Source organism: Lepus europaeus, chromosome 10, assembly GCF_033115175.1.
Source record: "Lepus europaeus isolate LE1 chromosome 10, mLepTim1.pri, whole genome shotgun sequence".
In the NCBI taxonomy this organism is placed as follows: Eukaryota; Metazoa; Chordata; class Mammalia; order Lagomorpha; family Leporidae; genus Lepus; species Lepus europaeus.
In genome coordinates this window covers 13,383,440-13,404,803 of record NC_084836.1, presented here as the reverse complement: position 1 = coordinate 13,404,803, position 21,364 = coordinate 13,383,440, and the positions used below count along the sequence as shown (strand labels likewise).

Sequence of the window (21,364 nt, the reverse complement as noted above, 5' to 3'; positions counted from 1 at the left end):
ATCCATGACTTCTCTCGCCCCTTTCTGCCCTTTCCCATTTCAAAATGTCACAGTTATTAAAAGTACATTTTGGGAAGGAACAGGTGCTAGCGTATGTGAAAAAAAAAATAAAAACCCAGTCCATTTTGCAGATCTCTGGTCTCTGGGAGGCTCAGACATTTTTGGCTTCCATATGCAGACATAGAGCAAAGGGAAAATGACTTACACGTGTCAGTTGTAAACTAGTTACAGTAGATACAGCTGTGCATAGTTACAGAAGTCAGGGTGGCTGGCCCGGCTTGCACTTGGACTGTGCTGCTCTAGGTGGAATATCTGGGAGGTATTGTCTCAATGCCGAGATGTTTCTCGGGACGAGGGACAGAATAAGGGAAAGTGGGAAAATTGTGTATGTGGCCACTGATCATGGAGCCACCAGCTTTGCTCACCAAAGGAGAGGAACCCCAGCTGTGTTGGGGGCTCCAGTGCATCCGTATCAGTATTGCTTCTCACTTGCACCCGGCTCAGCCCAGGGCTGTTGTTCTAACCTCAGCATGCACCCAGGACATGCGGGGAGGCTGACAGAGCCGTGGCGTCTGGACCCTATGCCCAGAACAGCTGACTTCCTCGGTCTGAAAGGAAGCTTCGTCCTCCTTTGTCAACAGCTCTGCACACAGCCACAGCCCACTCGGAGACTTCCTCCAGGCTGCGTCACTGAGCTGTGTGTGTGGGAGCTGTGCTTTAGGATGAACTGAGAATCAGGTGAACTTGTCAGAGCGCTGGGTGCACAGGTGCCTCCTGTGTCCCGAATCCCCTAAACCATGGAGGCCTTGTGGGGTCACATCCCGGCCTGGAGTCGTCTCTCATCCATTCATGCAGACTGCAGCACAGCACCGTTTTGACAGCCCTGCCCTCTGAGCAACGGAAAGCAGGTCTAGTTTAAAGTGGAAGAAACCAAACTTGGACTCCTGCAGCTCTGTGCTTGATCTTCTAATAGACTCCCTTGGTCCTTCCACTGGGGCCACCTCAGCTGCCATTGTCAGGGCAGAAGGGAGGCGCCGGGCACCTGCAGGCTCATGGGGCCAGTACTCTGGCTCCCTCAATATGTGACTACACTCCAGAGCCCTAAACCTCTCAGGGCCAGGTGGAGAAGCAGGTGTTCAGAGACCCCCTAGACAGAGAACTATGACACACATCTGTCAGTCCCCAGTGATTAGCCAGGCCTGGTGTGTGTGTGTGTGTGTGTTGGGACTCCCAGGACCCGTGCCTGGAAGACCCATCATGAGACCTTACATTAACCCATCTTTGCGCTCTCTTCTGTGTAATTTTGCAGGGCAGCTGTAAAACATACTTGCATGCCACAGTGCATTTCATCTTGCTGTTTCCTTTCCTTCTGCCCCACCCGGCTTTCTTCTCAAGTTGCCCGGGGAGGGGGGGGTTGGAGGGGGGGGAGGAAGGCGTGGGTCGTGGAACAGTTAAGTCAGGAGGACAAGGAGGAAGAAACCCCATTCCTCGGAATTACAGACAGTCCCATCCACTCCTTACCCTCAGCTGACCTCCTCCCCAAAGCAAGATTAAACGTTTGGACCCCAAGGCCCCTACCTTTGCCCACCCTGGGGGCACAGAAGAATGTGTTGAGTGTGATGCCCACAGAGCAGCAGCTCCAGGTGTCTCGCTGCCCGCTGGGCCATCTCAACCATTTCTGGGAAGCACACGGTGGCTCCTGTTGCAATGCATAGGTAGAGCATTGGGAGAGGGTGTGTTACTGGGCAGAATGATCTCCAGGTGTGCCCGTAGGGGTGCGCTCCTTGACCCTGGACGCACCTGGGCACAGTGATAGAATGAGGGTGGTGGGTTTTGGGCTGCTGGTCAGAGTACCAGGCCCTCACTGGCTCAGCCCTCACCTCACCCATGTTACTTGCTGCAGGTGCTAGTTACATGCTAATCAGGGCAGAGCCCATCACACTCAGGATGCCAAATTCTGGCTCTCAGTGGTCCCTGGCAGCTGCACCCATCTGGTTCTTCCTGTGCCATGGCGGCTACTTGTTATTCAGTCCGACACCGGGCATCCTGGGTAAGAGGAGAACGTACGTCGGGAGGAGCATGGGCTCTCTTGCTCCTCCTACTGCCCGAGCGTGCAGAGAGCAGAGGGCCAGAAAGGAGGAAGAGCCTGAGGCCAAGGGCGTCTCTGACAGCCAGGCGCTAAGATACCACTTGGAATCCTGAGCTAGTCTCTAGCCAATGGCTTGTCAGAAGCCAGCTTGCAGGTGGTTCTCCTGAGGTCAAGGGTTCCAGGAATCTGGCCTTGTCCTCCTGGCTCCAGTCTGGGTTTGGAAGACCAGAGAGGTGGGGGCTGTTCTTATGTTCCTGGCAATGACAGGTCTAGCTGATTTTCAGCAACCCACACCACCTGGGCGTGGTTGGAAGCTGCTCCAGGCTCCCTCTCTGCCTTCCCTGTGAACAGTGAACATTCAAGCGGCAGACACGGGCTGACCAACATGGCTGGGCTGTGTGTGGGCCCGGAGGCTGCCGCTGGCACCTGCGTCGTGTCTAGCACCAGGTGCTGGGGCTCACTGAGCGCGGGCAGCTGTCTGCCGTTGGGGGAGGAGCTCTGGGCAGGGGTCAGTGCTCACGGTTTCCAGTTCTGCAGGTAACTTGTCTCGTCAAATACGTTTTGGGGGGATTAAAGTGGAAGCTGATTTCTTCCGGGCAGGAACCATGAACACCGACGCCCGGAATCGTGTCCTACCCATCTCCTAAAGGAAACAGAAGCCGTGTTTCCAAACATACTTGACCGTGGGGCTGTTTTGAAACAGAAGAAGCTGCCAGTGCCTTGCTGACTGCAGTTTTCCTGGCGCTTTCTGACCCTGGCTATTACGAAACCGCAGACTCAGTCGGGATCCTGCTACATGTTTGCCGACGGGAGAGGCCGGAGGGACCAAGTGGTGATGTCACGCAGGATGGGCACAGGAGCCCCAGGCTAACTCTTTGCTTGGCAAGTTCCTCTGGAACCCATGGCCTGCATGATGGATAGTGCCGTGGGCGTGAGCGGTGTAACGAGGGACTCCTCCCTCGTTCTGAGAGGGGCCCACTTGCCGCACAGGGTCTGGCTCCTGTTGTCCCGAGACCCCGCTGGGGGCTGGGTGTGATGGGGACTTCTCCTGCCTGCTCCAAGGGATCGTCTCCAGCAGGAATGGAGGAAGTGAGGGCAGGTGTCTCTGGCTGGGCCTTTCTCTTTTTCTGTGTGTTTAAAACGCTGTGAAAAGATTCTCGCCTCCTAGGTGGCTGAGGTCCGACGACAGTGCCTGCATTCGCTGGAGGTAGGGGCAAGGCCTCTGCCGGGCCTGCACCCACTGCAAACAAAATGCGAACATGAAACGTGGAGCCAGCCTCACACGCAGGCGGCTCGCTTGGTGATCAGAGGCAGGGGAGCAAGCACGAGGGTGATGGCCGTGACGGAGGCCTGTCCTGCCCAGTCGCTACTCAAGTCAGACGCCACTGGAAGGTCAAGGTCAAGGGAAACGGGCACATGTAGATAATTAGTTCCTGGGTCAAAGGCATTTAGAAAGTGTGTTCTCAGCCCTCCATTCTGTTCCCAGCAGGAGCCCAGGCTGAGGAGGAAGACGAGGCAGGAGAGAGCAGGTGCGCCCCCTCCCACGACCCCCAACCCCCACACCTGGACAGGTTAATCAGAGAACAGGCTGGCGAAGGACTTCCTCAGGTTGCGGATGGTCTCGGCCTTGGCCTCGTCTTCACTGGGGGGCCCGCGCTGGGAGGCGTCGGAGGAGCTGAGGCTGTTGGTCAGGGACTGAGATTTGCTGAAACACAAAGGCAAGGGTTGGGGGAAGACAAAGCCAAGGAGCCCAAAGAAGCAGAAGCCAGGCGCCGAGCCACATCCTTAACACTGCGCGGGGTGGGCAGGACCCACAATTCAGGACATCTACAGCAGGCTCGCTTTTAACTCGATCACTTGCTATGGCCCACGAATGATGTGATAGGCCTCCACACGGCCCTCGGCAGAAAAAGGTGCCCAGCCTGTGCAGACCTTCCTCTGCCATTCGACATCGGCGGTCTCGGGTGAGTGATTTCACTACCGCACCTCTATCCCAGTTGCAAAGCAGCCAGGGTTGGTCTAGCTGGGCCTCAACTCCCACCTCCTCCTCCTCGAAGCCTTGATGGCCCCCTGGTGCCCCAGCCCCACCCTGCATTTTGGGGTTCTCATTGTGCCAGCCATTGGAACCGAGGGGTGGCCCAAGGGCCAGGCTGCGGCAGCTACTTGCTGAATTCGTTCTCAGTGCCAGGCTGCGTGCTGGGTGGGAAGGGCTGGAGCAAGACAGTTCACGCCCTGCCCTCAAGAAGCTCACAGACTGGTGGAGGTGACAGGAAGAGAGGGTATGAATTTGTCACAAGCATGAGAGTCCTGCGTGTGGTCTGCTCATCACATTAGAAAGCAGGGACTATGTCACTTCCTGCTTATTACTACCCCTCACAGAGCCTTGTCTGGGATGCGACATGGAGTAGAGATTTAGTTCATAGCTGCTGACTTGAGGTGAACCAAGTACTTTAAAGGACTAAGCCAGGGAACTGGCACTGTGGTACAGCTGTCTGCAGTGCTGGCATCCCATATGGGCACTGGTTCAAGTCCCGGCTGTTCCACTTCCAATGCAGCTCTCTGCTTATGGCCTGGGAAAGCTGCAGAGGATGGTCCAAGTGCTTGGGCCCCTGCATCCACATGAGAGACCTGGAAGAAGCTCCTGGCTTCAGACTGACCCAGTCCTGGCCATTGCAGCCATCTGGGGAGTGAACCAGTGGATGGAAGATTCTCTCTCTTTCTAACTCTGCCTTTCAAATACATTTATATAAAAGTAAGTCAGGAGACGAAGGTATTTGTAGCGATGTGGCAGTGTCCAGAATTGGCTCAGACAAAGCCCCATCTGTCCTGTGGTTAGCTGGGCTGATCTTTCCACATGGGGACAGGCTGTACACAGATATGCCAGCACAGTGCCAGGGGCATGCCAAGCCCTACCTGTGCACACATCCTGTGGGGTCATTATCATTGTGCCTGGGAGAAGATGGAAGTGCAGAAAGGTTAAGCAACTTCTCTGAGGTCATGAAGCCTTGAAGTGATAGAGCTGAGATTTGAACACCAGGTAAACTGACCATAGAGTCTGTCCCATCCACCACTATGCCTCGTGGCCTGGAAGGTTACTTGCTAATATGTATCAAACTAAAGATACATCTATCTTTGGATCCAAAATACCATTTCATGTATTTTCTCTACAGTGTGTCCTGTAGTTATAAAAAAGATACATTCAAGGTTACTAATTGCAGGAGTGTTTGTAAGATCGAGCTGTTTCTGTTATGGTGGATTTATTGGATAAACTATCATACAGCTACACAGTGGAATACTATGCAGCTGTGAAAAGAACAAAGTTTCTGTGAGTGGTGTGGAAGAGCTCCAAAACTTATTGGTAAACACACAAAGCAAGCAGTCACATGATATGGTTGGTGAATTCGCTATTTGTGTGAGAAAATGGGAGAGTGGGTCAGAACATGTATGCATTTTTGTATTTGCAAAGGGAAGCCTGGAAGGACATACAAGGATCAACAAGAGTGGTCCTTTCTAGGCACTGGAGGAGGAAGGCATTGGACGGAATGCAGGAGTGAGGCTTTCAGTGCCTCTTTGATATCGTTGCTGTCTTTTAGATCTTTGGACCATGTGAAGATACCCTCTACTCTAAAAATTGTGCCTGCAAACTATGAGCCTGGTCCCTGCACTGGATGTCCTGGGTTCAGTGCCCCTGCTTCCACTTACCAATGGTGGAAGTGCGGGCAGGTCGTGTGATCTCTGTTTTTTCATCTGCACACTGGGATAACGACGTTGTCAACTCCTACGCTTGTGAGAACTTCAAAGAAACGTAGGTGAATATTTGGCCCATACAAAGGGGCAACAGGCATTCGGTGTGAAACTACGATTGCGGATACTAGTATCTGGGGTTGAAAGAAGGGAGACGCTTTCCAGAGAAAACACATCTGGGATCCTTCTTTCTGAACTCACACCAGGGACAGACCAGAGGGGAAACAGGACGTGAGTTTGTGTGTGTGTGAGTGTCTGTGAGAGTGTGTGTGTGTGGTACATTCACAAGAATGAAGGCAACGACTCCTCCTGTCCCCATTGTCCACCCTTTGGCAATGTGATCTTGAAGTGCCTCCCATCGAGCATCTGTTTCTACTTCTCTTGAGTCTGGGCCTGGCGTGTGACTTGCTTTGACTAAAGGCTTTTGGACAACAGGTGAGGATGCTCTGCCTGCCCACAGGGAGGAGAGGCCGTGGGGGAAGTGAGGCCCAGCTGACAGCAGGCTCCAAACACCAGTTGTGTGCACGAGGCCCCCTTGGACCATTAGGCCCAACAGAGCTGCCACATGAGTGATCCCAGGAGAGTAGGGTTGCCAGGCTTGGCAAACAGAAATATAGGATACCAGTTACATTTGAATTTCAGATTTTTTTTTTTTTTTGGACAGGCAGAGTTAGAGAGAGAGAGACGGAGAGAAAGGTCTTCCTTCTGTTGGTTCACCCCCAAAATGGCCACTATGGCCGGTGCTGCACTGATCTGAAGCCAGGAGCCAGGAGCTTCTTCCGGGTCTCCCAAGGACTTGGGACATCCTCCACTGCCTTCCTGGGCCACAGCAGAGAGCTGGACTGGAAGAGCAGCAACCAGGACAGAATCTGGCGCCCCAACCGGGACTAGAATCCGGGGTACTGGCGCCGCAGGCGGAGGATTAGCCTAGTGAGCCGTGGCGCCGGCCTGAATTTCAGATTTTTAAAAACGTCATTGGGTCTTCTTCTGTTTCCGAGTCCCTGACCTTGGCTCAGCCCAGCTCCGCCCCCACCCCCACCCCACACAACTGCCCAGGCACTTACTTGAGATGAGGATGAGGTGGTGCTGACTTCTTGGTCTCTTCGCCCTGCTGGGAGGCGCTGCGGCCCTGCACGGGTGGCCGGGGCAGAGAGGCGAGGGTGGCGCCCGGCTTGGCGGCCTGGTTCGGGGAGCCGCCACTGGACGCCCGGGACAGCTGTGGGGACCCTGGTGACCTCTGCTGCTGTGGAGAGCCGGCCTGGGGGCTCAGGGGCTGCTGGCCTTGGGGGGAGAGCCTCTGTTGGGAGGGGCTTCCAGACCTCGGGAGCTGAGGAGACTGAGCTTGACGAGGGCCCCCTGCAGATCAAACAGAGGTCAGGTCAAGTTCACATTCTCTCAGCATTCACATGGCTGTGCACAAATAAGGAGGCTTCAAGGATGTTCATTATGGTGCTTTTTTATGACAGGGAAAACCAGAAAACAACAGAGCCGCCTAAGAACAGAGGAGGTGACCAGAAACAGTCAGATACATTCACAGAAGGAAATTCACTGTGATCATCTCAGACGATACAGCAGACTGACAGGAAGTGACTGAGGTTGCTGTTGATAATACATGCTAAAGGTATACCAGGACGTTAGAAAAATAGGCTCGGGGCCAGCGTTGTGGTGGAGCGGGTTAAGCTGCTGCCCGCGATGCCGGCAACCCATATGGGTGCCCAAGAGTGTCCCGGCTGCTCCACTTCTGATCCAGCTCTCTGCTAATACACCTGGGAAAGCAGCAGAGGCTGGCCCAAGTGCCAGGGCCCCTGCACCCACGTGGAGACCTGGAAGAAACTCCTGGCTCCTGGCTTTTGCCTGGCCCAGCTCTGGCTGTACGGCTATTTGGAGAAGTGAGCCAGTGCTACACCCACAGCTGTCCCATCTGCGTAGCAAAACTGCTGCCATGTTGGGACCCTCAGGCTGGAGGGGTGGGGTCAGTGCTCCACGGAGTGAAGCCCCAGGCGGTTCCCATGCAGTCAGCGGTCGTCATGGCCCCTGGCGGCTAGAAAGGCACGAAACTGCCAGCTTGGCTCAGAGAACTTTCCTTGCTGTTGCTTTTGTTTAATTTTAGCAGTGCTTTTTCATTATGCTATGTGCAGTCAAGTGGGGTACAGGTGGGACACCAGGATTCAATAAACTTTACCTCCGGGAACATATCCTTGTGGGCGCCGCTATTCATCCAGGCTGTGCACAATGCAGCCTGGGCATTGACCTCGAATGGCACTCTGGGAACATTGCTCGATCCCACGGAGCAGCTGGAGCTGCTTAGCTTTGATGAAGGAGATGGCACGGCAGAAGCCCACTTGGAGATGTTATTAGGAAATGTGCACGCCCAAAAAAGATTCCAAAAGAGAGCAAGAATTAGCAAAGATTCCCAAGAGAATTTTGCCAAAAGGATATGAACAATATCTAATTAGTGGGCGGTGGTGGACTCGTCCTCGGTGGGCCCCACAAGCGGAAAATATTTACCCCCTCTAGTTATTATTCAGGTAGCGAATTAGTGCGTGTGAGAGGAGGTTGAGATAAAATGATCAAGAAATTTATAAAAGAAAAATTGTCTTTAAGTTAAGAAATGAACTCTCTGTGACCTTTCATAAAAGTGCAAAAACGATTCTCACGGCATATGTAGATTGAAAAACCGAAACCACTATTGTCTCACACGTGAGTTAGAATGTCCTGCTGATTAATGATTGTAAGCGTCATTTCTTTGCCTGGAAGCCTGTATTTGCTTTGCCAAGTTCCGTGTAAAAGCGGAATAAAAGCTTATGCTTTACAGCAAATAAACGCAGCAACATACTCATACAATTTGGGTGTCTGTCTGTCATTCCCCCCGTCGATTCTTGCTCTCCTGGACACCTTCGCCCTCGTTCTCCCTCGGTCTGAGGCCTCTGATAGAGCCGGTCCGTGGCAAGCCAGCTGATAGAAGATCTCTCTCTCTCTCTCTCTCTCTCTCTCTCTCTCTCTCTCACTTTCTCGCTCGCTCTCTCCCTCTCTTGCTCTCTAACTCTGCCTTTCAAATAAATAAATAAATCTTTAAAAAAAATAGGCTTATAAACCCGCCTGTAAGGTTTTATTCCCTCTTGGCACATATGTTTAGAGCTATATGAAAGACCAGAAGGTTACATGCTGAAACCACACGTCTCAGCTGATTCTCATACAGTCCGTCTGGGATGGTGTCAGGGACTGAACCGTGCCCCCCCCCTTCATACCCCTGGATGCACTTGTATTTGGAGCCAGGACCCACAGGAAGCTGTGACAGCACAGCAGGACTCATGCAAGATGCTCAGACTCTGAAGTCTTAATGTTGAGGGTTGATGGATCAAGGTGGAGCCTTGATCCGACTGCAGCATCTGAGAAGCGGGTCTGGAAGGAGGTCTTCAGGTCACTTGAGGGCTTGCCTTGGAGGCTGGACCCTCCAAGAGGGTTGATCATTCAAGTTCAAGGTCTGTCCGGCTGCTCCCTCTCCTTTCTGGTTCACCGTGCAACTGGCCCTCCACACCTGCCATGACCAGTTTCCATCATCAGATGCAGGCCTATGGGGTCACCTGATCCTGAACCGTAACCTCCAAAGCTATAAACGGAAATAAAGCTTTTCCTTCCCAAGAAGTGCCTCTCGGGTATCTTAGCTACAGTAACAAAAATGGGGATTAACACTGTGACAAAGGTTAAACAAAGGAGGGGGTGCTAATCTCATAGGGGTGGTTCCCTTGTAGGAACAGCAAGAGACGTCAGGAGTGAGTATGCGTGTGCTGTGCACAGAGAGGCCCCGTGGGGACACGGCAAGAAGGCTGGAGAGAAGCGGTATGAGCGGCCAACTCTGGGGACCTTGATCTTGGGCCTCCCAACCCCCGGAACTGCAAATGGATTTCTGTGTTGAAGCTGCCCAGCCGGTGGTGGTTTGTTAATTACCATGGGCGGGGTTTGTGCTTCTGCGTTTCTAACGCAGCCCAGGTGCTGTTGTTAAACATAGCGGTGGGGCTCTCAGTGGTGCGACTCTGAGGGATATGAACTTTCCTCTCTTTGCTCACTGACCCTGAAGATATATTAGGCTGGAAACCGAGAGGCGCCATCCCTTACTGTGTGGGTTGTTCACTGAACGTGTCTAAGAGCGTTCAAAAGCAGCCTCTCCCTTCACCCAGACACGCTTGGAGGGAAGATGTGGGAGGCTGAGCCTTAGTAAGAATTCCTCCCCAGGAGGGGAACCCCGGGGAGCTCCCAGGGGGTGCTGCCTTATCCCTGCCACTGCATACGGGGTGCTCAGTAGAGACCCACTGGCCATGCTAGAGTTACAGAGGTGTGGGCTCCAGCTCCTTTTAGCTCCCAGCTTCCAAAGCTGTCTGAAATGCTCTCAAAAGGGCAGAGCAGGACCTCACCACGGTGCCTTTGGACTCTGTAGGGGCAGGTGCACAGCCTGGGGAGAAGACAGCGCCAGGCAGCCTATCTGCCTCACCCAGGGCTGCGGGGTGAGGACTGTGCACTTTGCTTGCCTGGGGCCTTGGAATTCCGCTCACAATCATTCCTGGGGAGCTCCAGCATCACCAAGCTTGTGACGCCCTTGGCTTGCAGGTGGAAGCTCCTGGGCTCTGGGCACCCTTGCAGCAGCCCTGTGCATCCGGCATCGTTACCATCCTCATGCGCATAAAGAAGCTGAGCCTCGATAGACTGTGTGGCTTGCTCAAGGTGCCACTTCTAAGACACGCGAGAGCCAAGAGTCCAATCTGCCCTCCCCACGGAGTCCTCCTGGGGTCTTTGTGTGAGCTGACAAAAGATGGCTCCCTCCAGCCGAGTGAGGATTGGATATCAGATGTCCCATCTGCTGGGCACGTTTGTGGAGGGCAAGACCTGTGCGTCTGATGACCCCAACTCTACACTGCACCAGGAGCCCCAGGTCCCGGCTCAAGCCTTGCCTTTAGCTAGCTGTGTGATCTAGGATGAATCATGTCTCCCTCACCGAGACATGGTGTGTGCTTGCTCCCTCCCTCCCCCCCTGCCTCCGTGAGCTCTCTCTTAATTAGATTAAATCACAACACCAGTTTGGCAACTGATTACACGTGACTTTGAGTAATTGCCTCTTTCCAGGCTGTGTCCCAGGAGATTGGAGGATCCCCTGATCTGAAACTCAAAATGCCTATAGGGTCAGGCAGGTATGCAAAATAAATAAGTAGGTGAGCATAAGACAAGCCCTGTGGCTTTAGGTGAGGACCATTTCTCTGAAGAGAGGCAAGCATAAAGAAATCACCAGCGACCCCCTGTGGCTACGGAAGTGACAACAAGGAGGGGTTGGTGCCCGATGGAGGGGCCCTGGCTCTGTGCGGGGAGCAGCCGTAACTGAAGCCCCAGAAGGTGCTAAGTGGCTGGACTCAGGCTGTTTCTTGGTATGCTCTGTCAGAAGCTGGAAATCTCCTTTTTATGTCAAAGTCTCTGATTTGTGAATATGGGAAACTTTATATTTTCTAAACTCACTGCAGTCCAAGAAAACACTTGCTTTCTACTTTTATCTCAAGTGCCCTCCTCCCCATCCCCCCATCATATCTTGGAAAAATCTTGGTACTCTTGAATTCCCTCTTTGTTGAGTCCCTAACATACACCTAGGGTTCACCAAGAGGCACCCTTGTTAGTTCTATTAGCTTCTTGGCAAAGCAAACAATTTAGTATTGCTTTTATTCGAGCACATAAAGCAAATATGCACTTTAAGATATAGGCAGTATTCGCTAAGCCCAGGACTGGTGCAAAAAAATTAATGTGTATTAAAAGAAAATGTCACTGAGTTGGAAATGAACAGTGGATTTGAAGCAAGTTAATAATGTGAGCTTGTTATTTGGAGAACTCAATGAGGATGACGTTTTGAAGTTAGCCTCGTTATTTTTAATCTGAGTGTTAATTCACTGGGCATTTTCTTTCATGCCCTTAATTGGTTTTAAATGGATTGTTTTTCAGCTCACTAAACGTGTGTTTAGCCTCATGTCCCTTAATATAATATGTCTTTATCAAGCGTGCCTCTACTATGGGCCAGGCAGGAAATGAGAATACAGTAGCTCTCTGTTGTAAAGAGACTCTGCTCAAATGTGGTTTTAAAAAGTCAGTCCTGGGGCCGAGTGGGAAAGGAGGGGGTAGGGAAGAGGCACAGCCTGGTAGGGTGCTGAAGAGGGAGTTCTGGAATATTCCCAACTACAGCATGACAGCCAGGCAGGGAGAGAGGTATAAGGATGGTTCACGAGAATCATTAAGAACCCTGTGCATGTCAGAATTGTTAGCAAAACAGAAGCCATTAATAGTGAGAATCATGGAATAGCTGTTTGTAGTACATTGGCTGTTGCAAGACCTAGCATCATGTAAGCACCCTGCGCTGAGCTGGACACCTTGCTAACTGCTTCAGTGGCTTTGTCTCAAGCACAGGCCCCCTCCCTTCATCACTGTGGAAACCAAAGACCTGGAGCCGGATCCCAACTCACAAGGATATGTCAAATGGCGCCCAGGCTCGTTTGTACCCAGCTGCGTGCCCTTGGGCGGCTGCGCTGTTCTGAAACACGGTCTGCCTTTGCAGGAAAAGCAGCCTGGGTAAGCAAGATGGATTGGTCATTTCATCTAAGACCTGTACCAGAGGAAGCCGCTGGAGGCCCACAGCTGGTTCCACCCCCTCCAGAAGAAACACATCTGTCGCTTTAATAAAAGTGACTGGGAAGCCACGACATGACAGTAATGACCTCTGTCTGATGGGTGTTTTAGCAGATCCTTAAAAGGCTGCCATGAATCCGCCTGCTCTGACAGACTGCAAAGGTGCGTGGGGGCTCCGGGATGGCAGGAGAGCAGTGCGTGAGCCCACAAGGCTTGGAATGCCAGGGGCAAAGCAAGGGGCACTTGCTGCAAACCTGTGTGAGAGGATGCCCGGGTAGCTGACTTTCCTGTAGACACCTGCTTAGCTACCACCACGAGTTCTTCTCATCTTGTTGCCAATAGTTCTTCATTATCTAAAAGAACGGTGGCATTTACGCAGGAACACTAGGCTACTTTTGAGGAAGAATAGTACTCGACACAGCTTTGGATATAATCTTCCGCTTTTCTTTCTTCTCTCACGCTAGCTGGTTGGCCCACGATCTATAAACAGGCACTACTTGTGGCTCGGAAGAAACACGTTCTAGAAGGTCTCAAAGACCAGACTTGGAAACCTGTCATGTCCTTGTTGTGCCTCGATATCCATCTCTGTACAGAGGACAGGCAGGGCACCTGCTTTTGCTGTAGAGAGGCTGGGAGGATGAAAATGAGAAAAGAGATGGCAAGGTCCCTCGCACAGTGCTTGAACCTAACGGGACTTAATACACCTGCTCTCTGTCTTCCCTTTCTTCTCTCCTTTTTTTTTTTTTTTAAAGATTGATTGATTGATTTGAAAATCAGAGTTAGAGAGGAGGGGGGAGACAGAGAGATCTCCCATCCACTGATTCACTCCCCAGATGGCCGCCAAAGCTGGGAGCTTCTACCAGGTCTCCCCTGGGGTGGCAGGGACCCAGGTACTTGGGCCATGTTTCACTGCTTTTCCCTGGCCATTAGCAGGGAGCTGGATCAGAAGTAGAGCAACAAGGACTCAAACTTTCATGGGAGACAAAGCTCGCTCTGAGGTGGAGTACATGGGCCTATTCTGTGGATAAAGCAGCAGCCTGGATCTTGCCAGAATGCCTCCTGGAAACCTTGCATGCATTCAGCTCCCACTCTGAGATGGCCTCTCTCAGTCCCTCGGCCTGGGTCGTACCTTGTGGAGGCGGCCGTGGCTGGGGTTGTCCCAGCTGAGGGCCCAGCTGGGCCTGCCCTGGGGATTTCGCTGGTTTGGTCGGTGGAGCCTGGAGCGGGCGGAGAGGAGAGAAGCCTGCTGATGACTCACGGCCACGTACAGGGGCGTGCACAAGTCTTAGGTGTGTGCCCCAGTGTATTCACAGGTGTGTGATCCCCACCAGAACCTGCCCAGTCAGAAGGCTGCCCTGTGGCTCCGTGCTCCACCCCCCACAAGCCCCTGGAGTGTAACCATTATCGGACACCTATCCTCATAGATTAGTGCATGTGGGGGAAGCTGGGGCCTGGCGGAGGGTCGCGTTGAGTCTTGCTGTCCCAGGCAGCTGGGGGTGCGAGACCACTCCTTGGAGAATGCTCTCCTGGCGGGGAGCATGGCGGGAAGAGCTCCGTGGGAGCTCGTGGGGTTGGTGGATGGAGAATGGACGACACAGTGGCCTCTCCTGACCGGTGCCTAGGGGCACCCGGAGGGCACGTGTGTACCCACGCTCACACACCCCGCTTAGCCCAGGACGTGGAGGGCCGGGAGGGGCAGCAGTCAGGAATCTCTGCCCATGAGATGTGTTTTCCCAGGGTGGTGGGGGAGGAGGCAGGGCCACCAAGCCTCCACGCTCATCCCTACTCCTGCCTGGGGGGCTGCGGGGGAAGCTCTTCCCATGCCCAGCCTTTGTCCACACCCTGGCCCCGGCTCTCGGAGGTGGTCTCCTCAAAGGGCATCCCCTTGGATTCTCTGCTCATCCCCAGAGAGCCTCGCGAGTCCCAAGGCTGCAGATCTTTGATCTCACCCAAGGTCTCAGGGGCGAGGGCACCGTGGCCCCTGGCGCCAGCAGGTGGTTCATTTTGGAGATGACAAGGTCAGCCATCAGCTGTCTGTCCTCTTCCACGTGCTCTCCGATCAGGGGCATGGAGCTGTCCATCACCTGTGGGAGACAGGCAGGGCTGAAGGACCCCAGGCTGGGAGAGCCTGGCCCTTGGGCAGCTCTCAGGGTGGGCTCAGGGCAGGAGGCGGAAGGGACCACTAGATGGCGATGTCCTCCATGCAAACCGCTCAGCCCGGCGCCTCCAGCTGGGACCGGGCCCCACGGAGTGGCCTGGCTCTCTTCAGTTCCCCTTCACCGGCTGCCTGGCTTCAGTTTGCAGACGCCGGGCTGCGCGGGGCTGCTGGGAGCCTTCGCCGACCTTTTCGATGTTTCTCTTTGGGGAGCCCGTGTCCGCCCCCTCCTTTCTCACCCCGGCCCCCTCCCAGGGCTGGGGCTGGCCTCTTCTCCTTTGGCCCAAGGTCAAGGCTTTCCACACAGCCGGAAATGGTGAAGTGGGGGCTCCATCAAGACCAAAGAGCGACACAGGGCTGGACGTGGCCCAGGGTTCAGAGGGAAGAGAGGGGGTAAAGGGCTGTTCTCCAGGCCCTGGCAGAACACAGGCCTGGGGCGAAACTTACTGCACACACAGGGTGCTGGGCCGATCCCCACCTGAGCAAAGTGCTTAGATGGGGAGGGGCCTGAGCGATCGTATTTGTTCATTCTGCTCTTTTTGCAGAGGGAGAAAGGCCCAGAAAGGAGAAGGGACCCTCCCGAGTCATGGAGGCCGACGGTCCAGGTGGGTCTCAAGGCATCAGGCCTTGGCAGCTCTGCAAAACCGTGGGATTTGTCACCCTCTGTCTCTACGGTAGCAATCAGCTACCTGCACTCTCTCATCGAGCCCCACCCAACCCGCCGTCTTGTCTCCCTTTTCCCAAGCTCTGGGCTCACCAGGCTCCCCCACCTTAGGCAGATCATCCCCCACCCCACCCCCCCCACCAACACCTTAGCTGGCTCACTCTTATCCATCAGGGAACACCTTACTAGCCCTTCCTACAGGAAGCCCTCCCTGACTGCACAAACTCTGACAACCTCGCACCTGTACTCCTGCTGGCCTCACTGGGGTTGCTGGGCTGGAGGACTCATTTCTGGAGCACCGTCAGCTCCTGTGTACTATCTCCATACAAGGCTGTGAGCTCCCTGCGGTCAGGGATGGGCCCTGTGTCCTGTGAACAGGTGCACCCTCCACAAACACCTGTTGCATGGAGGAAGCCCTGCTCCTAATGACAAGGAGGTTAATACAAGGCGCTGGATTTTATTGAGCACCTGCTACATGCCAGGCATGGTTCTAATCCCTCTTGCACAAATCTTGGAATAGCTCCTTGAGTCATATCCTTATAATGATGAGGAAACTGGGGTGGGGGTCAAAGAGATGGCAAGTTCAAGGACACATGGCTGGCCACCCATGGTCCTTCTGTCTCATAGGCCAATGCTCACAAACACTGGAACAGCTCCTTAGGGTAGGAGCTTGGAGGAGGAGACCAGGGGCCCTGCTGAGGTTCTGCTGGGGCCCGCATGTGACCCTGGGCGAGCCCTGTGCTCCGAAGGACTGTTTTTCTCTCAACTACAAAGTGAGGGCTCCGGGCAGCTGCCAGGACTCTTCCGATTGGGAGTTCTGGGGGGGGGGGGTGTCCCTGGGTCAAAAGCCCCCACAGGGGTTAGGAAGCTGAAGAGCAAGTTCAAGGATATGAATACTGATGCCAGCCGGGCCTGAGATTGAGCCCTTTGGGGACTGCGTGGGGATCCCAGTGCCCTGGGATGGTCCCCAGGTCAATACCGGATCTGTGCCCAGCAGGCACCATGTTCCGCCCCCTGCCTGCCAGCTCTCCCCCTGCCCCTGCCCACGCCTTTCCGTTCTGGTCCCTGTCTCCCACATTCCCTGGGTGGAAACAGCCGCCGCAGGAACCTGAGGTCAGAGAATTTTGGAATCCCCGTGGTGGACATGGCCAAAGGAAGTGGACACTCGGGTCTCCCCAGGGAAGCATTTTTCCAGAGAGCAGTGTCACTGCCCGGACGGGCTGGAAAGGGGGTGTTTAGGGTCCTCCCCTGTGTATTTCACCCTGAGGATCTGCATAAAACATTTCACACAAATTCCGTTCTCACCGCAGAGGTGGCCAAGGAGCCAGGAGTTCTGGATCTTTCCAGTCTGTTTTTTTTTTTTTTCTTCTTACTGAGGAAAAATACCTTTTATATTCCTGGTCACAAGCTCCCTGACCCCACCCCAAACCCCAAAGCAGAGGAAATAAGTCTGTAATGTTTTGGAAGAGAGGAAAAAAAAAAAAGAAGCCACTGAAAACTCATCTTCTTTTTTTTTTTTTTCTGGAACATTTCTGACAAGTTGTTTTCTTATTTTTTGAGGTATAAGTTCACTCCTTTCACTTTCTTTTTCTTTCTATTTTATTTTTCAACATTTATTTATTTTATTCGAAAGGCGAATGACAGAGACAGAGGAGGAGACAGACGGAGAATCTTCCATCTGCTGGTTCACTCCCCACATGGCTACACTGGCTGGAGCTGGGGCCAGGCCGAAGCTAGGAGCTTCCTCCAGGTCTCCCACGTGGGTGCAGGGGCCCAAGGACTTGGACCATCCTCTACTGCTTTCCCAGGCCATAGCAGGGAACGGGATTGGAAGTGGAGCAGCCGGGACTCCAAGCGGCGCCCACATGGGATGCCGGCACCAAAGGCAGCAGTTTAACCTGCTAAGTGACAGCGCCGGTCCCTACTTCATTTTTCTTACATGTGAGAGGCCTTTTGTGCCTGACCCTGTGAGTGCAGGCAGAGAGCCTGGGGCCCTGGGTGCACACGTCTTTCTTCCTCCGTGAGGGAGAGGGCAGAGGAGAAGCAGAGAGAAGTCGAATGCGAGAGAGTTGGGCTCTCCTGGGGGACAGTGCCCTCCGCTCTGAAATGGCAGCTCTGGCACACAGGGCCCCCGCTCTGATCACTGCCCAGTCCTGCTCACCAGCTTTGGGTCTGGCACTGGTGGCCCCGTTGTGAACAACTGAGTGAGTGCCAGTGTGTGCCAGAGCCACACCCATGCCTGGTGGCCCCCGAGGCAGTACAGGGACCTCCAGGCCAGGCTGGGGCCGGGAGCTGCCTTACCCCAGGCAGGAGGGATCCTCATCCCACCCCCAGCCTAGCTCCCAGGGTCTCCCTAGGGAAGCAAATGTGCGCACCCATAGTGGTGTGCTGGCTCCTCCCACGGCCCCTCTGCCAAGGGGCTTTGGGGGAGGGGTGGTTTAAGGACCAGTGGCAGCCAGAGAAGTGATTCCTGGCCCTGGGAGGAGAGCAGGACCACCAGGAGGGGCTAGTGAGGTGCAGGTCACCAACCAGGGGGTTTCACAGCCTTTCTGGGGCAGGCGGAGGGGCTGTATCTGACCCGGCATCCCTCCTTCACCCAAAGGCAGCTTGGGCTTGGCTGGGCTCCCACCCGCTGAGTCACCTGGTCCCGCTGCTCCATGGTCCCCCCCGCCCCCGGGGGAGCAGGGCAGACACGAGGGGTGGGAGGGCTGGCCAACTCCTGCGGTCACCCAGCCATGTGCTTCCCATTAGCCGCCCACACCCCGGGAGGCACAGCCACAGGGCTCCCCCTGGCCAGCTGGGCCTTGTGTCAGCCCTGCCCCTCGGCTGTGGTTGGGAAAGTGAGTGAGCTGGAAGGGACTGGGGGTGTCAGCGTGTGGGTGTGAGGGGCGGAGTGGAGCCATGAGACACGGGGGACTGCACATGGGGGAGGCGTGGACTACAGGTGGGAGATTCTGGCCCCTGTGCTAGCCCTGCTGTGCTCTTTCCTGATCGCCTGTCCTGCTCTGTTCCCCTGGGATCGGTCCACACCTGCCATGCCTTGTTTAATCACCCTTCTTCCTGCCACAGCTGTGTCCTCAGAGCCACGCCCCTGCCTACCCCAAGTCCACATTTGTTAAATGAACACAGGATGGAGTCTATGCGTGGTGAGCAGGAAGTGTGCCCACTTTCCTCACGTGGACACTGAGGACAGAGGCCCAGAGGGGGCAGGGTCTTGCTGACCCTTGGCCTGAGGCTCTCCCCCTACCCTTGGGAGTGGGGGGAAATTGCTCAAGGTCATGAACCAAAGAGCTCTGGAGGGTCCCTTCAGGGCTACAACCCAAGTGGGAGGAGCAGGTGCGAGAGGGTGGAGGGGGAGAGGCCCGGGCTGGCTGTGGCAGCTGGGAGGCGTGGCCACGCCGGAGGGCACGCTCACCTCGATGATGTAATCCCGGCCGTCCTTGCTGTGGACCGCCTTGACCGCACAGATGTCCAGGCCACCGAACATCTCTGAGCAGCTGTCCACCCACAGCCTGTACCTGCGGGCGGGGAGGGACAGACCGTGAGCCCGACAGAGGGGGCAGGTCAGAGGGAGGTGGTGAGAGACAGCGCTGCATGGGCATCCATGCCATGATGGAGGGAGGGAGGGAGACACACACACACGCACACGTACACGCACACGCACATGCACATGCACACACGCACACGCACACGCACACGCACACACACACCATGGAAAGGTCACCGAGGCCCAGTGGGAGACAGAGCCAGTGGAAGGGAGGCAAGGCCGCAGCTGGACAGAGCAGGAGAGGGAAAACAGGAGTCCGGGGAGCTCAGAGACACCCATCCCGGCCTGCCTGCGGGGACCCTGCACGCTCCACAGCGGTGGGGGGTTGCTCTTCCCCCATCTGTGGCCATCCAGGACACCCGGCCGCCCCTGGAGCCCTGTTCCCTTGGGAAAGCTGCTCGTAGGGCTCCAGAGATGGCTCCGGCCTCCCTCCCCGCCACAGAGCCCCCAGCCAGACCGCAGCCTCTGGGGACAAAGGGAGCATTCTCCCGAGGCTGCCTGCGCAGGGGCAGGGGCAGGGGCAGGCCGGGGAGCCTGGCCGGCGGCTCCCGCCTGGCCCCGGGGGCCTGGCCCTCTGGTCCGGCTGCTTTTGTTCCTTTTCCAGCCCCTCCATGGCTGCAAAGCCAGTTTGCTTTGCTGGGGACAGATCCCAACCCCGGCCTTTGCCCTTGCAACAAGGGGCTGCTTGTGTCTGAAGAAATCTCCCGGCTTGCACTTGGCCTCCCCCGTGGGCTGGGTGTGGGAGTCACAGGGGACTCTGTGTCAGTGTTCGTGCTCTATCCCGCTCCCCAGGGTCACCCAGGGCACGGCTGCTCTCACATCTATTTGTGTCTCTGAGCCGTGCAGCCTGGACTAAGGGGGAAGGGGATGGTGGCTGAAGTGCTCCTCCAGCCGGCTCCCTCCTCCTGTCCAGCAGGGTCTACTGAGGCCCAGAAAGGGGGCAGTGCCTTGCCCAGGTCACACAGCAAGGCCGGGGTAGGGCCAGGAGACCTGGCTCTCTGGGCTCCGTGTCCAGTTCTCTCACGGAACCATGGAGAGGAGCAGGTGAAATCCCAGACATCAAAGGAAGAGCCAGCATGAGCCAGCGTGAGCCAGGCGTTCTTCCTGCGTAGCTGACTCGCACTCTCGCCAGTCCCTCCTCGATTCCATCAGGAAAGCTTTCACCCATTCTACTGATGAGGAAACTGAGGCTCCGGGGAATTAATACGTGACCGCGTGGCTCGCAAGCGCAGATCCTGTCTGATTCTGGACTCCAAGCAAAATCCCCAGCTTGGAGCGAGGGCCTGGCTTCTTGCTGTGAATTCCTTCAGGAATCCGGTGGGCGCCTCTTCTTGCAACCTCAGTTTCCTTAGCCACAAAGTGGGAAGACCACGTCCGATTCTGGTCGCACATCCTTCATCAGAGAGCTGAACAAGCTCACACGTGCCAGCTCTGGGGGCTCCACCCTGTGTTGGACTCCTCTCTGATCTGTTAAAAGCTTCCCACGTGGCCGGCACCGCGGCTCGCTAGGCTAATCCTCTGCCTTGCGGCGCCGGCACACCAGGTGCTAGTCCCGGTCGGGGCACCAATCCTGTCCCGGTTGCCCCTCTTCCAGGCCAGCTCTCTGCTGTGGCCAGGGAGTGCAGTGGAGGATGGCCCAAGTGCTTGGGCCCTGCACCCCATGGGAGACCAGGAGAAGCACCTGGCTCCTGCCATCGGATCAGCGCGGTGCGCCGGCCGCAGCGCGCCTACCGCGGCGGCCATTGGAGGGTGAACCAACGGCAAAAGGAAGACCTTTCTCTCTGTCTCTCTCTCACTGTCCACTCTGCCTGTCAAAAAAAAAAAAAAAAAAAAAAAAAAAAGCTTCCATGTGATGCCGAGGAGCTGCTGTGGCTGGGAATGACCTTGGGCTCCCAAGCTCTAAGAGTCATTCGTGAGCTCTCTGGGGTGAGACACCCATCAGGGTTTGGTTCTTTTTTTTTTTTTTTTTTTGACAGGCAGAGTTAGACAGTGAGAGAGAAAGAGACAGAGAGAAAGGTCTTCCTTCCGTTGGTTCACCCCCAAATGGCCACCACGGCCAGCGCGCTGCACCGCTCCGAAGCCAGGAGCCAGGCGCTTCCTCCTGGTCTCCCATGCGGGTGCAGGGGCCCAAGCACTTGGGCCATCCTCCACGGCCTTCCCGGGCCACAGCAGAGAGCTGGACTGGAAGAGGAGCAACCGGGACAGAATCCGGCGCCCCAACCAGGACTAGAACCCGGGGTGCCGGCACCGCAGGCGGAGGATTAGCTTAGTGAGCTGCGGCGCTCCCCAGGGTTCTTTTCAATGGGAGTTGCAAGTCTGGACCCAGGTCCAGAGGTAATTTCTGCATTCAAAGGATGGGCATCGAAAGAGCCCAGCTGGCTGCACCCCTGGGGCAGGCACCCCCCGAGGTCAAGGGCAGAGCAGGGTGTGAGACGCAGGTGTTTCGACTCCTCTCCAGTGGGGTGGACCAGCGCTGACCAAGCCTGGGAGGCAGCCGCCCTGGTGAGCAGG

The 21,364-nt window shown here is 55.4% G+C and overlaps 1 protein-coding gene across 1 annotated transcript in view; it reads right to left on the bottom strand.

Annotated features, from left to right (window-relative positions):
• Positions 1-3,661: 3,661 nt before the first annotated feature.
• Positions 3,662-21,364, bottom strand: part of SYN3 (synapsin III) — a 413,512-nt gene continuing 395,809 nt past the window's right edge. The window contains exons 9-13 of the mRNA XM_062201982.1: positions 18,722-18,824; positions 14,437-14,571; positions 13,617-13,704; positions 6,898-7,189; positions 3,662-3,794 (exon numbers count right to left, since the gene is read on the bottom strand). Coding sequence (XP_062057966.1) covers positions 3,662-3,794; positions 6,898-7,189; positions 13,617-13,704; positions 14,437-14,571; positions 18,722-18,824 — 751 coding nt within the window. The remainder of the gene's footprint in view (positions 3,795-6,897; positions 7,190-13,616; positions 13,705-14,436; positions 14,572-18,721; positions 18,825-21,364) is intronic.